This window comes from Phyllostomus hastatus, unplaced genomic scaffold, assembly GCF_019186645.2.
Source record: "Phyllostomus hastatus isolate PE091 unplaced genomic scaffold, TTU_PhHast_1.1 phas_contig_58, whole genome shotgun sequence".
NCBI lineage: Eukaryota > Metazoa > Chordata > Mammalia > Chiroptera > Phyllostomidae > Phyllostomus > Phyllostomus hastatus.
This window is the reverse complement of record NW_025333916.1, coordinates 17,893,240-17,914,954: the sequence shown is the minus strand read 5'-3', so window position 1 is coordinate 17,914,954 and position 21,715 is coordinate 17,893,240. Positions and strand designations below refer to the sequence as shown.

At 40.8% G+C, this 21,715-nt stretch overlaps 1 protein-coding gene and 1 non-coding gene across 2 annotated transcripts in view; one reads left to right on the top strand and one right to left on the bottom strand.

The window, feature by feature from the left end:
* Positions 1–8,279: 8,279 nt before the first annotated feature.
* On the bottom strand, positions 8,280–8,463 carry LOC123825051. Its single transcript, XR_006786830.1, has one exon. It is a non-coding gene; the product is annotated as a U2 spliceosomal RNA (small nuclear RNA).
* Positions 8,464–8,974: 511 nt separating this feature from the next.
* Positions 8,975–21,715, top strand: part of JMY (junction mediating and regulatory protein, p53 cofactor) — a 102,127-nt gene continuing 89,386 nt past the window's right edge. The window contains exon 1 of the mRNA XM_045847807.1: positions 8,975–11,432. Coding sequence (XP_045703763.1) covers positions 10,392–11,432 — 1,041 coding nt within the window. The 5' untranslated portion in view covers positions 8,975–10,391. The remainder of the gene's footprint in view (positions 11,433–21,715) is intronic.

The window sequence follows — 21,715 nt, the reverse complement described above, 5'->3', positions numbered from 1 at the left end:
ATTGGCTTACCAAAAATTTTCTTACACTGCATTGCATTCTAAGATGTGTTCGACTGAACACACCCTTCTCTCCTTCACAATGTATCAATGCTCCACTTTCCTCTGTCTTTCTCCCCATTTTCCCTCAAAGGTGTTTTTCCAAAAGAGCTCTTGAACATCTAATCCCACCTTGGTATCTGCTTCTTGGAGAATCTTAAGTAACACAGTGATTAAGTGTATGAGTCTCATAGAATTCCCTAGACAGAGCATTAAGAATGAAAGAAGAAAACTTAAAATTTAGGATATAAAGATTCTTTCAAAATGATATTAAAGATGCATGTTATTCAAGACATATTATTAAGTAAAAAAAGACAGTTTACAAAACAGTATTTATAATGGGATCCCTTTTTGTAAATAAGCATAGAAAAAGGTATGAAAAGATATACAAGGTTTTAAAAGTGGCTTCTTGGTACTATTTAAAGTTTCCTGTTTTAGTTTATCTGCAGTTTCAAATATGTCTACAATGAACACAAATTACTTTTATTACAACACTTAAGTTTTTTTCAGCTTTAAAAAGATATTGATGTTTTTAATTAAGCATGCTACTCTTCTTGGTTCAATCCAACATGAAAATTAGATTTTTCTTATCAGATATAAACTTAGTTCACCTTCTCAGTTCTATTCGATTGCCTTTCTTTCTGAAGGTACTGCCTGTATCCCAGACCACCCGCTACTGCTGTCTTTGCAGAGTGGAGTGGCTTACTCTTATGGGTGGGTGGTTGTTGAATCTATTGGTGCTGAGCTGCCCTCTATTTCCAGGTTTGGTTGAAATGCCACAGTGCAGGGCCTAAATTCTGGTTTCCTGAAGGGCTGGATGATGCAACTTGGAATTATGAGCTCCCCATGGAGTAAAACTTCATTTTTTGGAAATGACAGATGAGAAGGAGCTAAGCAAACACATTTTCCCTTCTTTCTCCTTTCCTGTGACTTCACTGAACATGGTGTTTTTTTGCATCCCTTCCAGAGAAGCCCCTATTGCTGAGGGAGAGCATATTCCAAGTGACCTCCTGTGTCTTGTAAAGCAGTGGTAGAGTGGTCAGGCACCACTTTGCAGGGCTTCCAACTTTTCTTGACTCGCTTCCTTCTTTTTCTCACTCTCACTAGTTGGTAGTTATAAAATAAGAATGCTTGGCCATAATACATTTAATGTAAAATACTAAAAAAGAGTAGTCATGAACATGCACTATTCAGATCCCCTTTCAAGAAAATCCTACTTTCTAGTTGCAAAAAGTGGGTTTAGTTGACTGCTCCCCGCTGATTAGCACCTTCAGGATTCACCTTAGCTTTTAAAACTTGGTCAGACACTTCTCAAGGTGGATCCCAGCCTATGATGAATTGTGACAATGGTAGTTATGATAATACTCTTATTGGTTCTTACCAATGACTGCACAAGGTTGTATGTAGTATCAAGGTCTAGCCATTTCCATCCAGCCTGCACCTCATCTAACACTCCAGGTTTCCCATTGGGCTGGCAGAGATTCCAGGCCCATGCCCCTCTACCCATCCTGTTTCCTCCTTTTTTCTTTCTTTCTTTCAAAGGTTTCTCTCCATAAACCTTTAATATTCCTCATTCCCTCAGTGTCTGCTTCCCAGAAAGCCCAGTTGGCACAGCTGGTAATAGAAGCAGTCTGAGAAAGCAAGAAGATGAGGTTTGGAGACTAGATCACACCCCACCTGACTAGCTCTAAGCACCCCATTCTGAGTGATGGGTAAAGAACGAACAGCCCCAGCAAAAGGTGGAAGCTCTGTTTCTAAATTTTCACTGGTGGTGAGTTAGGATACTATACCTGTAGGAAAAAATGCACTGCCTGGTGCATTTAACCACTTGAAATGTAAGGGGAATGATAAATATAAGGATAATGAAATTGGAGGGTTGTTATGGAGTTTCATTGTCACCCTACAGACTGATAAAGAAAAGCTGTGGGTAACTAACATTGTTTATTGACACTGAGGTCACTCTCTCAGGACAACAGAATTTAATATTTAAGCTAGGACCCTAGGGTACATTGTAACTTGCAGCTAGAATGACTCCTAGAAACCTGGAAAAAGCAATAGCCTTCACAAAGCCTGAACTGAAATGCTATGGCATACAGAAGAGGAAGAGAGTAAAAGACTCAGGGAAGTGGGAATGCTGGAATGGACATGTTACATGAAGCCAGAAGTACTATGTTTCCCAGGAAGGCCCAAAAAATACACCCTTCACCAAGAATGTTAGAAATGTGCTGGTGAGTGGGGCTCTCCTCTGCAGGCCAGGGTTAACAGTAGGAGAAGCAATCACAGAATTTGACTCACTGAAAGCAATGGGGATAAGGAGGCCCAGGAGCAAGAGAGGCTGATGGTAGCATTTCACCATCAGAATCCAGAGGGTCTCAGTGTCTACAGTTAGGGGATGTTTAATAAAACACAGCATCCTAAGGGCAAAATAGCTGAGCAGCCAAAAGGCACTGTTTAATACTTCGTATAATCAAAATAGAGGAAGAGTGGATGAGCAGGAGGTTGAGGGAAGTTGCCACCCATGCCCACTCCCCCACCAACCTCTTGCCCAACTTCTGGACCTAACTGGTTTTTGACTGGGTCCCAGTATGAAGAACCCTGAAATACATAATGATTTCCCCAGGGCTTCCCCAAAGGGATCTGGGCCATGTACTCAAGTGATTGTTCACTGGGGAAAGGGAAGAATTCTGACATTTCAAGGACAGTTGAACACATGGTCCAAGTTTACACTGATATCTCATGACCAGGAATTTCATCATAGGCTCTGTGTTAGAGTAAGGGATACAGGCACCAGGTAATAAGTGAAGTGGCCAAAGAAAGGGACCAGTAGTTCTGTGAACTTACCTGGTGCTTATTTCCCTTGTCCCCAAATATATAATTGAGATTGACACATGTGGTAGTTGGAGCAACCCACACATTGCGTCTGTTGGTGACAGCTACAGTAGTGGGGGAGGTCAAGTGGAAGCCTGTGAAACCTCATCCCTCAGACTACCCAGCGTATCAAAAACATCACAACCTTAGAGAGAAATGGCAGAGATTTATGCCACTCTTAAAGATGCAGGCATGGTGGTCCCTGAAATATCTATTTAATTTGCTGGTCTGTTTATTGCAGAACCAGATAGATCTTGGAGACTATTGCTAGCTCAACCAAGAAATAGCCCTGATCTCATCTGCCCAACCAGATGTAGTTTCTTTGCTACAGCAGATAATATGGTCTCTGGAAATAGTATGCAGATTGATCTGGCAAATGTGTATTTTTCTGTCCCAATCAGGAAGATTAGAAACAGTTTCCTCCAGGGCCATGTTAACTCTTCCACCATCTGTCGCAATTTAGGCTGAAGACATCTGGACCACCTGGACACATTGCAAAACATCATATTGACTCATTACATTGGTGACATCATGCTGATCTGGTAGCATGAGTAAGAGGGTGCTAGCATGATGGAGACTTTTGTAAGACACATGCATTCCAGAAGGAGGGAGATAAACTCTATAAAAATTGAAGTACTTGCCAACTCAGTAAAGTTTCTACACAGCCCATGGTCAGGTGCAAGCCAGGGCATTCCCTTCAAAGTAAAGATAGATTGCTGCATCATGTATCTACTACTATAATGAAGGAAGCACAATGACTGTTAAGCCTCCTTAGCCTTTTGCGGCAATACAGTCCAGTCCTAAGAAAACTGCCCTAGCCCATATGGAAGGTGCCAGCTTTCAGTAGGGCTCAGAGTAGAGAATGGCTCTGCAGTAGGTCCTGGCTGCAGAGCAAGTAGCAAGTTTGCTTGGAACAAAAATTCCAGCATACTCTATAATATTTGAGATATCAATAATAAAAGATATGGCAAGTCTCAGGGGAAGAATCACAACCCAGGCACCTGGGGTTATGGAAGGTCACACCATCTGCAGCAGAGGATTATGTACCTTTTTAAAACAGCTCCAAGCATGCTATGGGGCCCTGACAGAGTTGGAATGCTTGACCTTGGGATACCAAGTGCCCACCGTGAGTTGGGAACAAATCATAAAATGAGATGGGTCCAGTAGCAATCCATCATAAAATGGGAATGGTGCAGCTGAAACTGATCATGAACAGGAAGGAATAACACATCTAGGGACATGAGCAGTGGGTCCAGAACCCATGGCATCCACTGTGTCCCGTCATGGCATCCACTATGTAGCAGTGTCCCTCCTCCGCTCACATGAATGACCACATAAGCCTCCCATTCAACCAGCTGAAGGAGGAAAAACTCCTAGCTTAGTTTATGGATAGGCTGATTCAGTGTATGGGTGCAAAACCAAAAGTGGATGTTGTCTTCATTATAGACATATTCAGGGGTGGCTGTGAAAGACAGTAATGGGAACCTGTGTAAAGACAAATCTTCCCAATGGGCAGAGCTTCAGGAGGTAAAACTGGTCATCTACTTCATGCAAAAAGAGAAGTGGCTTGAAATCAAAATGTACAAAGATTTATGGGCAATGGTGAATGAACATGGAAGCAGAAAAATTAAAACATCACAGACAATGAAGTCTGGGGAAGAGATATGTAGATGGACGTTTAAGAGTGGACCCAAGGTTGGAAGATATTTATTGTACATTAATGCCCAATGAAATCACTGACATGGTATGGACACCAAATATCCAAGTGGATAAAATAACTTGACCAGCTGACATTCACTGGTATGATAGGCAAAGAGATGACATGGCCACAATGTCAGAGGTGGAGGCTTTGCATGGATCAAAAAACATGGACTCCCATGTCTGAAGGCCAATCTAGTAACTGCCTACTTTGAATGTTCCAACTGCCAGCAACAGACAGCAACACTGAGCCTCCAGTGTGGTACTACTCCTTAAAGACTAACCAGTCACTTGGCAGCAAATGGTCTTCATAAGAAATGACCAGAAAGAAACACTGATTTCTGTTACCAGAATAAACAGATACTTAATCTGAGCAGGGTTTTGCCTTTCCCACCTACAGGGCCTCTGCCAGCACCACTGTAAGGCCACTTACAGAATGCCTGATCTAAAGACATGAAACAACTTAGTATTCAACCAGGGAACCCATTTTACAGATCTACTGGTCATGTCATATACTCTATCATCTAGAAGCTGATGGCTAAAAAAAGTGTTGGCATGGTGTGCTGAATGAACAGGTAAAGCCCCAGCTCAGAGGCAACACCCTGAAAGGATGGGGGTACCACCCTCCACGATATGTATAAATGTTGAATTACAGTCCTTTATATGGTACTATGTCTCTAAGAAAAAGAATGCATAGCTCTAGGCACCAAGGGGTGAAAGCAGGAGTGGCTTCACTTACCGCCACTCTCAGTGACACATTGGAGGTCCCACAGCTCTGCAATCCCATTGCAGGATTGAAGGTCCTGGTCCCCAAAATGGGTGCATTCTTGCCAGGGGACAGCAAAGATCCCATGGAACCACAAGCTATAGCTGCCACTTGTACCCTTTGGGATCTGTGTGGCCAGGAACCAGCAGGCAAGAAGAGGAATCACAATCTTGTCAGGGTAATTAATTCTGATGAGGAGGAGGTGGCAGAGATGCTTTTACATGATGGGAGCAGGGAGGAATGTGTATGGAACCCAGGTCACCTACTGGGTGCCTCTTGATAGCTATTACCTATTGTGCAGCAAATGCAGTGATGCAGTAATGGAGGCTATACACAGGTACAGTTACCTGGAGTTCAGACCCTTCAAAAGTTAGGGTTTAGGAAATACCACCACATGAGCCACTGAGGGCAGCAGAAAATGAGAGATGTTAGAACAGATGATGAAGATGGGAGAGTGTCAGTTGTGGCCATGGAACCACTTATAGCCATGGAGACTATAGTTCATCCATCTAACTCCCCTCTTGTACGTTTCCCTCAGGAAGAGAGGCCCACCAGACCCCTGAAGGAACTGCTCCCCAAATGTATTATGGAGTGCATCCATCCGCATGGCACACAGAGTAAACTGTGGCAGATAGGAGATATGTCAATCAGATCCTCCTTCAAGAAAGGACTCATTCCTCAGCTTCAAGGGGTATGGTTAGCTGATAGTCTCCAGCTGTTTGTTACTTCAGAGTCAGCTTCAGATTTTCAACCTATGCTTTTCTCAGAGTGGTCCCCAGTCAGCCACTAAGTAAGGCCTAACAATTTCCATTAAAAGGGGGAACTTCTTTAAGAAACAATTACTGCATCAGAGAAATACAAATTAAAACAACAACAAGATATCACCTCACACCCACCAGAACAGCTATCATCAATAAATGAACAAACAGCAAGTGTTGGCTAAGATGTGGAGACAAGAAAACTCTTGTGCACTATTGGTGAAAATGCAGAATGGTGCAGCCACTATGGGAAACAGTATGGAAGTTCCTCAAAAAATTTAAAATGGCACTGCCTTATAACCAACGATTCTACTTCTGGGTAGATATCCAATGGAACCCAAAACATTACTTTGAAAGAACATATACACCCCTGTGTTCATTTCAGCATTATTTATAATAGCTGATTACCCATCAATGGACAAGTGCAGCCTTGGCTGAATAGCTCAGTTGGTTAGACTGTTATCTCAATACGCCAAGGTTGTAGGTTCGATCCCTAGTCAAGGCACATACAAGAATCAACCAATGAATGTATATATATATAAGCAGAACAACAAATCAATGTTTCCTTCTTCCTCCCTCTCTCTCTCTCTCTCCTGCCCCACCCCTCCTGCCACCTGCTTCTCTCTAAAATCAATAAATTAACAAATAGATGAGTGGATAAAAAAGTAGCATTACAAATATATATAAGGAAATATTACTCTGCCATAAAAAAAGAATGAAATCTTACCATTTGTGACAGCATGGATGAACCTAGAGGGTATTACCGGTATGCTAGTGAAATAAGTCAGTCAGAGAAAGACAAATATCATATAATTTCATTTATAAATGGAATCTAAAATAAATGAACAAACAAAAAAGAGATTCATAGATACAGAGAGCAGACTGATGGTTGCCAGAGGGGAGGGGAATGGGGGACTGAATGAAAAATGTGAAGGGATTAGGAAGTACAAATTGACAATGACAAAAAATAGTCACGGGGATGTAAAGTACAGCGTAGGGAATATAGTCAATAATATTGTACTATGTATGGTACCAGGTAGGTACTAGAAATATTCAGGAAAACACTTTGTAAAGTATATGACTATCTAATCACTATCTGTACACCTAATCACTATCTAATCACTATCTAATCACTATCTGTACATCTGGAACTAAGACACCTGGAACTAAGACAACTATTAGTCATCTAAGACTAATATTGAATGTAAACTGTAATAGAAAAATAAAAATAAAAAACAATTTTTGCTCTGGATCTCCAATCCTGCTTCAATCCTTTTTCTTTCATGGGTGGTACACCACCCCCACTACCTTCCAATAAATTTTGGCATTCCTGACTTCTTTTCAGTCTCTGCTTCTGAGAAAATCTAACTAGAACAGTTGTCTGTCAGAGCCCTGAACTCAAGTTGTTCCCTGCTCCCAATCCTGGGATGTCTGACCTAATTAATCAGAACTATTTTCTCATATATAAAGTTAAAGACATTTCTTTCATGCATATTTTATATGATTATTACAAAGATAGAATGAATATGTGCAGGAAAATGCTATGTAATTTGAAAATCGTTATGTGAACTATTATAGTTTTTATTAAAAGTTCTAAAGATTTAAAGTATTCCCAGATTACCTAACAATTCACAATAGTTTTAAAAAAATCAAACAGATAATCGTTTTCAAGCCCTTTCAAAGCTAGCATGGTTATGTGGTTTTTCTGTAGCTTTACTTATTCCCAGGGAGTAATTTATACACTCAGACATCTTGTTTGGCCATCAGATATGGACCTAAATAAAGAATAGTGGAGTACAACAGTAGCTTGCCATGGGAATTTTGGTTTGTTTCTTTTCATTTCTAGAGTAACAAGAACAATCGACACAATCCTTTTGATAAAATACAGTGACCATAGTATTGGGGGAAAATATTTAACACCAGTGTGTCCACCAACCAATTTCCTTTAGCACTACTGTGATAAGACATAATTTTATGTCTGTGGATAAATACTGCAATACATTTAAATAAAAAATATTTCCTATACCCTTTCATTGTTCACTCATACCTATCTATAAGTATTACAAGAAGGTAACTCATGATCCTGTCACCTCACCAACCCCACCAGCAGCCACTTCCTCCTCCCTAATGTCATCACTTTGTTTTTGTCCCTGAGGTGTTGCACTGTGCCTGGAAGTAGTACAATACCAATATGGCATGGACAGAGTGAGCTCCTAGACCATCTCCCTGCTCTAAAAATCCATTTAATATGCTGTCCTCAATAGAGGACATATCAAATGTTAAACTGGTAAGAACAGATCTCTACACTTGATCTTAGCCAAAAGGCCGAGAAGGGATCATGTCATCACTTTTCATAAAAAAAAACAAAACTTTTAGTACTTTTTAGCAGAAAAGAATTTTTTTCTATAGTGTGCTATTGTTTGCTTAGATGGTGATACAGATTTGTGATGAGTTCTCTTTCTTCCTACCTTTTGAAAGGTGTATTTCTGATTTCCGTTTGAGAGTTGACACAGGTTCAGTTACAAGCTTTGAAAATGTGTGGTTCCCTATAAAGAACTGCAAAAAGGTTTAAAAATCAGTCTTGTTTTCTTTTTGGTCATCCTGCCCAATGTGCCCCTCCCTTTTTTTTTGTTAAAGCAGATCTATAGGTTTAAAATGTCCTGCTGAGAAACAGAGCTAAAATTTTTGGCTGTTTATTCAGAGATCAGGACAACACTGAAGTAAAAGTAAGTGTAGCTGACAATGCACAGTTATTTCAAATGGTTTTGCGTACATTTTAGAAACATGTATAAAAGTAAAATAATGAAGTTTTATTGTACTTTACTGTGGATGCAGAATACCGCCAATATGAATTCAACACTATTACAAAAACGGTAATGACATAGGCTGGACTATAAGATCCACTAGCCAATTTTAAGAATGTGTTTCATCACAGTTGAGTATGAATAACAAAATTCTTTAGGTTTACATGATTTTTTTTTGCATGTGTATTTTGGGAACTCTGATAATTGAATACAACTTCAGAAGGGCTCAAGACAGTGAGGTTCATGTAACTATACAATGATGAAACCTGAAGCAATAAAACACCGATTAACTTAAAACATTCATACTATCAGGACATGACTGAAATTACTTTTAATTTTATTTTGTCTTGGAGTTTTACTGGGTTGTCAACAGACATTATCCTTTCATATATTAAATTGTGTCTCAAGAGTGTTAGGGTAAAATCCAACAGTGTGGGGGAAACCCAAAGTTTAGCACATGGTTTGCGTAACATTCAGGGTATTAATGTATTTCTTTCCGAATATAGGATTTATCAATCCCAATTCCTCCCACTCCCCCCAAGGGGGGCAATGAAGGCGAACTTACATTTGAGGGCCCCTACAAATGACTGGAGTGCGACAAGCCTGAGTTCTTCAGACTTTGTTCCTTTTTCCTCCGGGGTTCGGAGGCCAGAGGCCCGAGGCCTGTGGCCCGCAAGGTACACCTGTCACTCTTAGACCCTAAGACCCGGCAACCTGTGAGGCTCCAGCTCCAGCTTGTGGGAGAAAGCGACTGCTCTGGCGGAAGGGAAAAGATGGGACCAAGGCTGCTGGCCGGCAGAGCACACAGGCACCCAGGGGCGGAGCTGGCGCGCGCGTGGGCGGGGTGTGCGCGCCGCCGCTGTCGCGTCACCAGCGTGCGGCACGTGCCGGTGTTTACGTCCCTCCTGGAGCCGCCGACGTCAGCAACAGAATGGTAACATTGTGGCGATACTGAGGCTCGGAGTTTAGAAGACGCGTCCATCAGTCAGGCGACTCTGGGTGGTCGAGAAGAGGGGGAGGGGTATCGGCCTGGGCGCCCAGCGGAGACTCATACACAGCTGGCCCCAGTCGCCCACTGGCCTGCTCGCCCCGTGGGACCCACGCCTTACCTCCAGAGCGCCATAGACGCAGCACCGCGGCCTCTCACGGGGGGTGGCCGGGGCGGGCTCGGGGCGCTGCCGCAGCGCCGGGCTTGTAAACAGATCCGGCCGCACGTGACCATGTGAACTACCTGCTTTAGGGACGCGTATTGTCTGTCTTTCCCGCGAGCCGCTCCACAAAGGAGTGTGGTGGATCCGAGTGCGCAGGGACAGGCGAGCAAGCGAGGAGAGCTGGCCGGGACGCTAAGATGGCTGAAGGCGCCCGGCGAGGTTGAGCGGGGGGCGCGGTGCAGCCAGCCGGTGAGTCCTCGAGCGGGCAGGACCAGCGTCGCCTCTCCGGCGGCCTGGCGCCGGAGCCACCATGTCGTTCGCACTGGAGGAGACGCTGGAGTCGGACTGGGTGGCCGTGCGGCCCCATGTGTTTGATGAGCGTGAGAAGCACAAGTTCGTGTTTATTGTGGCCTGGAACGAGATTGAGGGCAAGTTTGCCATAACCTGCCACAACCGGACGGCCCAGAGGCAGAGGAGCGGCTCCCGGGAGCAGGCGGGTGCACGAGGGGGCGCTGAGACCGGCACAGCCGGGTCCGACGGGACCCGGGGGCCAGGCAGCCCCGTGGGCAAGGGGCGGCCGGAGGCCACCGGTTCTGCTACTCTGGGGAGGAGCCCAGGGCCCCGGAGGAGCCCAGCCTGGGCGGAGGGAGGCTCTCCGCGGAGCGCGCGCAGCGTTCGGGGGGACTCACTGCTGCGGAGCTCAGCCGGCAAAGGAGCAGAGAGCCCTCTCAGGAGCCCAGTGCGGGCCAAGTCCAGCCCGGTCCGGAAGGGGTCTGAAGGCAGAGATGTAGCGGGCACTGCCGCAGCGTCAACCCCTCCGGTGCCCAAGGAGGCCCCGGTGTCCTCTGTGCGAGTAGTGAGTGCCTGCGGGGCAGTCTCTGAGGAGATCGAGGTGCTGGAAATGGTGAGAGAAGACGAGGCATCTCCGGCCTCCCAGGCGCTTTCTGATGCCGAGCAACAGCCACCCACCGGTGAACTGGAGTCCACAGCCGAAGAGTGCAGCTGGGCCGGGCTCTTTTCCTTTCAGGATCTGCGTGCTGTGCACCAGCAGCTGTGCTCAGTGAACTCGCAGCTGGAGCCGTGCCTGCCCGTCTTTCCTGAGGAGCCTTCGGGCATGTGGACCGTGCTGTTTGGGGGGGCCCCTGAGATGACCGAACAGGAGATCGACAGTCTCTGTTACCAGCTCCAGGTCTACCTGGGCCACGGCCTGGACACCTGCGGTTGGAAGATCCTCTCCCAGGTACTTTTCACTGAGACCGATGATCCCGAGGAGTATTACGAAAGCCTTAGCGAACTGCGGCAGAAGGGCTATGAAGAAGTGCTTCAGCGAGCTAGGAAGCGCATCCAGGAGGTAAGTTTGGTCGGTCACAGCTTTTTGTTATTCACTACCGAAGGCTAGAGTCTTGGTCTAGGCTGTGCACATTCGGGACACTTGTTTTTCTAGAAAGAAAGGCGATGGGTGCCCGTGACTTACCTTCCTCTTCATTCCTTTCAGTCAGTGGTAGGAAAGCTGGCTTTCCTTAATTGGCCCTCTGAAGGACCTTTGGTAAGTCTTTAGAGTTCTTCTTTCATTAATTACAAAGGTTTTATGTAGTAAGTGCTCTGTTTACATACTGTCACTAAGATTAAAGCCACTATGAAAAAAAAGAAGGCTCATAAAGGTAAGCTAAAGGAGCTTTTCTCTTTGCCCCTAAAGCTCTTTCCAGCAATAACTGTCCAGGTATTAACTCTGGTGTCATGCTCATTTACTCAAAATAGTTTGTCTTATGGAGTAGAGTTGGTCCATCTTTACCTCCAAATATAGTTTGGCAACTTGGGCAAGTTTTAAATACTTTGTTCTCGGAATAAGTGGCCTGACCAAATGAAAAAGTACCAGTTGCCAGTTGGATACAAGTGTATTTTTAAAGGTTTTATACACACTTTAGGAATATCAAGTCTTTACAGATGGTTCATGTTTCACTCCTGTTTTAAAGGAGAAAAAAATGCTCTGGGCAGGGATGTTTAGTATACTTTATACTTAAAAGTAGTACAGTATAGTGCAATATGGGGGAAAGGTAGGAACGGGTATACAAAAGGAGCTCTACAATGTGTAAAATTTGTAAAATTTTAGGTCATGCCTACTTAACAGCCCTGAAAGAACTTCACTGAAACATTATTTTCAGATATACTCAGTTTCCTCTAATGAACAGTAAAACATACTTTCTCAGAGCAGTTTATTATTTTCAGTATTAGTACCAGTTGAGGTTGGGCTTGGGGTGGGAAAATTCCCCTTTTTATGGTGTTTATTTATATTCCTGACATTGCATTGTCATCCTTAACTTTGCCTTTATATAATAAGGCTAAGAAGCTGGAACCTTCTGGTTTCTTAGACATATAGTTTTTCTTGCTCGATTTGAGGATTTTGGAAATGAACTCTTTCTCACTTATTCCACAGTACTCTCAAAACTTCCTGAATCCAGGTTTTCATTCCTTCCTATTAGCTTATTTTATGTTAAACATCACCCACCTGTATATATGATCCTGGAGATCCAGAATGTTTTTATTTTCTTTTGGATCATCTCCTTTCTGGAGTCTGTGTTCTACCTTAGATTGTTTTTTGGAAGGAATTGACAACTCTTAAATGGCCACATATATTTGCTGTGGAGTTTTGCTGCTATTGATCTGTATTTCATTGAAATTGGAAGGACAAAATTAGTGCTTCTTTCTCTTACTCCATTTACAGATACATATTATACTATTGTTTTTTTAAACTTGTATTTTTTAATTCCTAAGTCATGTAAGCAAGCATGTCTGGTTTTAATTTTAATGATACTCAGAAAAAATGATTTTGTTTGGATTTTTTAATTCAAATTGGGTTAAAAATTAGGGCTGCCAAAAGTATAGTTAATTAACAATTTTCTAGAAGTCTTTCATGGGGTGACATTTTTTAAAAAATATCTTTTGTTAATTAAGTTTATATTGACCATAATGTTTTATTCTCTTTAACAGAAAAAATATAAACTTTTAAAGAGGATTTTGCATTTTGGGAAACACCTGAAAATAAGTAAAATTTATTATAAATTCATTGAACATTAAATACATAAACTTTTGGTGCTTAATTTAGTTGACTTGATGGTATTTAAAAAAATAGGAAATCAACAGGTTCAGTTGTAATGCCCACCCTGATTTCTACTAGAAAGTTGTATTGAAATTATGAAGCTCAGTGTGGGCAAAGGATGACGTGGTTAATTAGTGATGTCTGCCATGGACATGATAATGGAGGTATATAGCACACCAGGCATGTATTTTTTTGTTCCCCAACTGCTTAAGTTCTTTGCTATCTTAGTAGTTTGCATTAACATCTTTTTTAAGGTAAAATGTTTATAGAACTTGTGTCATTTTTCTATTATTGATTTTATTGAGTTTAGGAATTACATCTAACTCAATGATTTTGTATGTCCAATTCTCAAGTTGACTTGTGAAACTGGCTATGGTTTTCCAAGCTAGATATATTTGGTAAATCAAACATATTCTTAAGTCTATGATGCTTAGAAAATTGAGTTGTTTAGTCATGTTTTTCCTTTAATTTCAGTGAATCTATTTTCTGGTTCCTTTTCCCATAGAGTTTCTTTTCCTATCCATGTAAAAGTTTCAACTTAAAGACCACACCTGTTTTTGTTCATAATGGTCAATAAATTCTTGAAATGAGTTTTGAGTGTTTTGTTTTTTTTTAATAGAACAGACTGCAAATACAACATAAACTTCTCAGGCACTGGCCTTGACAATATCTTGAAATTCTCTTCTTTGCCATCCCCTAGTTCAGGGCCACAGGTCTTGTGACCACTCTTAATATTAGTGGACAAAGGGTCCAGTTTATTTTTAGTATTACAAGAATTTAAAGGGTTTAGAAAAAAGTGTCTTTTTAATGTAAAGTTGCAGGTAAATAAATTTTTATAAAATGATAAATGTAAATTACTCAAGGGACCATGCTATTGAAAAACTAGGAGAAGAATCTCTTAAAACTATAAATGACTTCCTAAATAAGGAGTGGTTTTTTTTTTTTAAATCTGGAATTGGTGAATTCCCTGTAAATTGAGAGGAGGTATACGTGAACTTTAATTAGCAAGTAAAGTTTTATATGCATAGGGATATTTGCATTTTTTGGATAGAAGGGCCTTTATCAAACTCTTAAAGGTGTTTTTTCAAAAAGCTTTAAAACCACAATTGTAAATTACATGCTTTATGAATTAGCACCCTTGGTTGGTGTACTTTATAAGTCTTACTGGAGTTTAATTTTTGGAATACTTATGATTAAATATGAATTATAAGAAGTATTCCTATATTTTTAAGGAATGTTGAAGAATTAAACTTTAACTTTTCTGCTAAAAGATTTGTTAATAATTCACAGATTTGGTCATCTGACTAAATAATAGTTTGTAAGGAGCTACAACTTACACAATACTGAGAAACTATTTTTGGATTACATAAGAATTATATACTATTTAGAACCTCAATCTTGAATAAATGAAATGTGAAATTTATTACAGGTTAGGTTTGTTTTGGACTTTTATAAGGGTTTACTATAAGTAGTGCTATTTATATAGCAGGCACTCAATCCCTGAATGAATCAGGTGCTACCAAGGCATCTTGGAATGGTTTCAGCAGTGGCCCTGGTTGGTGGTCAGAGCTGATGATTGTACAGTAGTGTGTGTGCATGGGTGGCCCTATGGTGGCTTACCTTTGATGAGTTAATCTTTGTGAGTAATGGTTTCTGTATAAGGACAACATTTTTGAAATTTTTAGTTATGGTCCTTTAGGTAATAAATTTTAGCCACTATGATTGTAGGCTTGATTAAGATCTGAAATCAATGTTCACTTTGGAATTTATTATGTTTGTAAAACTGTCCTCAATTCTAACTTCTTTCCAGTTGAAACCATTGTTTGAGAATTGTGTGTTTTCAAAAGTATCCATCTACAAAAAGCACACGGTAACTAGAGCCTGCCTAGGGCTTGGAGTCCAGAAGACTTGGATTTGAATACAGGCTTAATCACTTCTTTGACCTGCTTACTTATTTAAACTCTTTAAAACAGAGAAATGGGGGAAATGCTTAAAGGATATCTTAACATTTAATGAAGAGTATGAAAAAGTGCCTAACAAAGTGGCACTTGTAAAGGAGACTTCCAAGAAGTGTTAATGGTCTCTTCTGTCATGTAATAAGGATTCTCCAGCATTTTCAACTCAATACACCTTTCAGGGAATGTATTGGGTTGGCCAAAAAGTTTATTTAGTTTTTCCCCTGCATTGGCTGTAGTAGTGCTTAGTTGAGTTTAACTTCATTCGAAATAATTGTGTTAGATTGTATTATTACATCTGTCATATAAAAACTTATCAAAATTGGTGAATTTTTGTGCAGGCATTTTAATGTTGAAGATGGAAGAAGATTTGCAACATTTTCGGCATATTACAGTTTTATTATTTCAAGGTAAAAAGGCAGCTAAAAGTCAAAAAAACATTTATGCAGTGTATGGAGAAGGTGCCATGAGTGATCAAACATGTCAAAAGTGGTTTGTGAAGTTTCTTGGTACTATTGACATTTTGGCCAAATAATTCTTTGCTGTGGGGCTGTCTTAGGCATTGGAAGATGTTTAGCAGCACCCCTGGCCTCTACCCACTAGAAGCCAATAGCAGGAGGCAGCTGGCATACTCAAAATATCCAAATAAATAAGTCAGTAACTTATTGACAACTGTGAAAATGACAAATGTGCCTTTTATTTTACAGAAAAAATGTAATGGACATTTTGGCCAACTCAGTAACTAATTTATTGGCTACTTAGGCATTGGGCGCTTCACATTACCTATCTCCTTACTTTTTCATACTATCTTTAGAGCTAAGTGATGTTTTGTTGTTGTACTATTTTGCTGAAGTAGGAGTTGAAACTTAAAGGTGTTACACAGATTTGGTCAACATTAAACAGTTAAGTGACAAAACTCAAGTTTCAAACCTAGATTTGTCTTAACCCAGACGTGTGCCTTTTCTCCCATGTGTAGTTTCCCTGAAGACATTAGAAGGGATGTCAGTCTCCACTCCTGAGAATAGAGGAGTGCCAGTATTTAAAAATTTTAATAAGTTGAATAATGACTTTTAAATTAAGTTGTCATTTGATTTATTTCAAATTAATTATGATAGGAATGGTGTGGGGCAGAATCTGCATGTTGTATTTTATTTTATTTTTTAATATGTTTTATTGATTATGCTATTAGAGTTGGCCCATTCTTTTCTCCCCTTTTTTCCCTTCTGCCCTGTACCCTCTCTCCCACCATCATTCCCCCTCCTTAGTTCATGTCCATGGGTCATACATATAAGTTCTTTGGCTTCTCCATTTCCCATACTGTTCTTAAACTCCCCTTGTCTATTTTGTACTCACAAATTATGCTTCTCATTTCCTGTAGCTTTTCCCTCATTCTCTCTCCCCCTCCCTGCTGGTAACCTTCCATGTAATCTCTATTTCTGTGAATCTGTTCCTGTTCTAGTTGTTTGCTTAGTTCATTTTTGTTTTTGTTTTTTTAGGTTTGCTTGTTGATAGTTGTGAGTTTGTTGTCATTTTACTGTTTGTATTTTTTTATCTTCTTTTTCTTAGGTAAGTCCCTTTAACATTTCATGTAAGGGCTTGGTGATGATGAACTCCTTGAACTTGACCTTATCTGGGAAGCACTTTATCTGCCCTTCCATTCTAAATGATAGCTTTGTTGGATAGAGTAATCTTAGATATAGGCCCTTGCCTATCATGACTTGGAATACTTCCAGCCCCTTCTTGCCTGCAAGGTTTCTTTTGGGAACTCAGCTGATAGTCTTATGGGAACTCCTTTGTAGGCAACTGTCTCCTTATCTCTTGCTGCTTTTAAGGAGATTCTCTCCTTATCTTTAATCTTGGGTAATGTAATTAGGATGTACCTTGGTGTGTGCTTCTTTGGGTCCAGCTTCTTTGGGATTCTCTGAGCTTCCTGGACTTCCTGGAAGTCTACCATATTTTTTGGACTCTAAGATGCATTCTTCCCCACCCCACACCCCCCCCCCCCCCACCAATTTGGGAGGAAAGCCTGGGGGGCCGGGGGGTGCATCTTATAGTCCAAATGTAGCTTGCCTGGCTTGCTGTGGGTAGGGGCGGTGGTGGAGCGGGGTCACAGGTTATTAAATATTTTACCACATTTTTTTGCCTCAAAATTTTTTTCCTATTTTCCTCCTCTAAAACCTAGGTGTGTCTTATGGTTCTAAAATATGATATTTCTTTGCTAGATTAGGGAAGTTCTCCTTCGTTATGTTTTCAAATAAGTTTTTAATTTCTTGCTGTTCTTCTCCTTCTGGCACCCCTATGATTTGGATGTTGGAAGGTTTAAAGTTATCCCAGAGGTTCCTAAGCCTCTCCTGATATTTTGAATTTTTGTTTCTTCATTCTGTTCCTGTTGAATGTTTCTTTCTTCCCTCTGCTCCAAACCTTTGATGTGAGTCCCGATTTCCTTCCTGTCACTGCTCATTCCCTGTATATTTTCTTTTACTTCACTTTTCATAGGCTTCACTTTGTCCTCTACTTTGCAATGATACTCAACCATTTCTGGGAGCATCCTGATTACCAGTGTTTTGAACTCTGCATCTGATAGGTTGGCTGTCTCTTCATTGCTTAGTTTTATATTTGGAACTTTGATCTGTTCTTTCATTTGGGTGATATTTTTTTGTCTTGGTGTGCCTGTTACATAGTAAGGTCAGAGCCTTAGGTATTTGGCATGGCGGGGCAACCCACATCGCTGCTTTGTGATGCTGTATGTGGGGTGGCGGAGGGGATCCAAGAGGGAACAATGCTGCTTGCTTAGCTCTCTGCCAGCTTTCAGTCACTTCCCCCACTACCCCCAAGCAAACTGGGCCCTTCTGGTGCTGATTCCCATGTGGGTGGGTATGTGTACATTCTAAGACCCTGTGGGTCTCTACAATGAACTGTCCTGTGAGACTAGGAGTTTCTCTTGCTGCCTCAACCTCCACAGATATTTTGTAGTTAGAGATTTTGAAGCTTTATTTCCCCACGCTGGAGCCCTTGGTCGAGAGGCCAGTCTCACTCCCCAGTTGTTCCTCCTGGTTTATCCACATGCAAATGTGGGACCTGGTCCGCCAGCCACCACCTTGCAGTGAGTCCTCTTTGCCCCGACTGCCCGTCTTGGCATGCCCTGCTGGTCTGGGTGAATGTTTCTTCTTTAACTTCTGGGTTGTCCCACTTCCATACAGTTCGATTTTCTGTCAATTCTGGTTGTTTTTGTTTTTAAATTTGTTGTTGTCCTTCTTTTGGTTTTGTGAGGAGGCAAAATGTATCTGCCTATGCCTCCATCTTGGCCAGAAGTCCTGCAGGTTGTATTTTAGAAGAAAGCATTTGCCTAGGGGTGCAGGGATGGATTTATGGTAAGACAAGAGTGCCCAGTCACATTTTTTCTTTGTATCTTAAAATGATTCAGCTATAAACAACCCCTGAATTCCGAGATTATTTAACAGAAGGCTCAAGAGACTCTAAAAAGACTTTGCTTGTACCTCTTCTCCCAATTACGACTTCCCTAAGTTTTCTGGAAAACTAAGATTCGTTATAAAACTCTGAAGCCTTGCTGAAACCCCAACTGTATGCATTAGAGAAATGACAATCTTTTTTTTTTTAAAGAATGAAACTAATCTTTTTTAAAAAAAGATTTTATTTATTTTTAGAAAGGGAAGGGAGGGAGATAGAGAGAGAGAGAAACATCAATGTGTGGTTGCTGGGGGTCATGGCCTGCAACCCAGGCATGTGCCTGACTGGGAATCGAACCTGCGATGCTTTGGTTCGAAGCCTGCACTCAATCCACTGAGCTACACCAGCCAGGGCTAGAAATGATAGTCTTTTACAAGCCCTAGGATGCTGATCTTTTATTGAGCCAGGGAGCCATGACCCATGATATTAGGTAGGAATGAATAGTAGAATCAGGCCCAGGAAAGACACATGTAGTTGCAGTGGAGAGAGCTGTTCTGCCTGTATATCCCTATAAAAATAGTACAAACTGCTATCTTGCTATAAAATACATTTAAGGAATAATGAAGCTAAGAGAATTTTGTGGGATTCTTGAGAGTTACAAGTTTGATGAAAGACTTGGAACCTGGAAGCTGTTAAAATGACTTAGATACTAATCATTTTTTTTTTTTCAATTCTGTGCTCAAGTAAACTTGGCCATTTATTTTATCACCCAAAAAAGAGATAAGTACAGAAAAAAAAGATGAATATATGTCTCTAGGTTAGTGCCTTTGTAAAGGAGGAAATGTGGAGGCTGGGGGGGGGGGGCGGGCAGGATGGTAGTTTTCCTGATAACTAATTTATGTGGTGGTTTCTTTGCTTGCCACTTACCATCACATGATGCCCAGTCCACCAGATACTTCACAGACATGAAATTGGGCATGTTTCTTTCTTGCTAAAACAAAGTCAGCTTGGATACTTTTAGTAATGTGAATACAAGGCGTGGGGGGAGGGTGGCGGTGTCTGTGTGTTGAAGGGAGAAGGTGAGTGAAAGGTTTGGTTTGTCAAACATAACAGCTGTGTTTGAATTTGCAATCTTCACTCCCAAAATGTTCACGTAACTTTAATTAATCATTCTTTCACTGTTTTCCATTGTTGCTTTACTTGACCTTTCATTGACTGTAGAACATTATTGGAAGTGGAACTCCAAAGCACAAAGTGGCCTCCATAGGTGGTTAAATGTATTTCTACTTATTTATTCACTTTTTTTTTGTAATGGGAGGTTTCCCATGGCTTGTTTTACTCTTTAATAGACCAGAATCTGCTTCCTCTGAATCTGACCCATTTGACAGGAGAAAAATTAAGTTGCGAGGGTAAGAGGCATAGGCAGTGATGGCTAAATAATAATTCTTGGTGCTTTTTTGGGGGGGTTGGGTAGAGGTGGTAAAGTTCATTTGGTTTTTCAAGCTTCTTACAGGTGACTGTCAGTATCAAGTAGCCTTAACATAGTATCTAAGTTATTAAAACCAGGGAAGACTTCATTCAGCAAAAAGCTAGAAAATTTTGTTTTCCTAAATGTTGGAAGTGTCTTATACTTGTCCTTGAATTTTAAATTTTATATGGTCATAATTACATAATAGACTCTTTCAGACCATACTGAGGGTTATGTAGACTAGGCTTTGAAATGAAAAGAAGGTTGATGTGCTAGACATTTTATAGAGGCAAATAGTCTTAAGAATAAATGTATGAAGTTCCTTTAATGATTTGGGATTTTATTTTTAACTTTAAGGTTTGACGGTGATAGCTTAGAGCTTAGTTTATTCAGCAAATAGTGCCCTCATGTAATGTTGTAGGCATCGGGAAAAGACACTGATGAACAAGAATGGTCATTTTCTTTGTGACAATAAAATTGGTTACCAGGTCATCCTGATGATAGATAAAGGCTTAGTTGAGGCAGAGTACTTTTTAAGAAGCATCTCACTATATTGCCTTTAATTAATGCTTAGTGGAAAGAAAATTTTTTGGACATGGCTAAGGAAAATCTCTGTTCTTGTCCTAATTCTGATATTTGTTGCTTGGTCTTAGGTTGTTACTTACCATCATCTGGCCTTAGTTCCATTTTGTAAAGCAAAATAACAGTGTCCTCTTTAAGGACTTTAGGGTAGTTTATAGGCACAGTGTGGCAAGGGTTGGGACTTGAACCCCTTGTTTTTATGAGCTTGTGTCCAAGTTTAGACCACCCTGAATTGATGTCCATGTCATAGCACTTCTAATGTTGCTAGTTTTTAGGCTTTGAATGCAGAGGGCATTGGAAGAGGGCAGGACTAGTATTTCTTCCTGTTTCGGGGTTTTTCTTCTGTCCTCACTCTTTGTTCTTTAGCTGTACTTGAAGTTTTTTTATGTGCTTTCTCCTATGGTTTTGGTATTAAAACTGCTCTTCCCATCAGTTTTTGATGACTTGTTGAAGTTACACTAATAAAATGAATGTTTAATTACTCACCCTTTCTTCCTTTTCACCTTCCCTTTGTCCTCTATGGACACTAAGAAGGTCATAACTGGAGTGATGTATGTGTAGAGAAGTATGAAGGCTTTAGTTTTCAATAATCACAATAACTAACCTTTTTGAATGCTTTCTGTGGGTCAGGCACTGTGGGGAGGTCTTTAAATATATTATCTTGGTTGGCATGTGGATAGAAGTTAAGAGGTAGGGTTCAAGTGAGTTTGAGCTAGGGCTTCTCTACTTAACAGCTTTGTGAATTTGGGTCAGCTTAATTTTCTCAGTGCCTTAGCTTCCTCATCTGTAAAGTGAGGAGAATAATACTGCAGCCTCCCAGTGATTTAAAAATAGGTTTTATGTAAAATACTTAGAATATTAAACACTTGGTAAATGTTAACTCTTATTTATATTAATCTTCACATCAACCTAAGAGGTAGGGATTTTGCAGTAGAGGAAATAGGTTCAAAGAGATTAGATAAATTTGCCAAAGATAACATTTCTAGTAAACAGAACCTGATTCAAATTTGAGCCTAACATATTCCTGGCTGCTTTCTTAGGCATTTGGACCATTTTCATCCCTATAGAAAGGGAATGAGGCTAATAAACTTAACCATTGTCAACTTGAAGTGCGTGGTTAATGT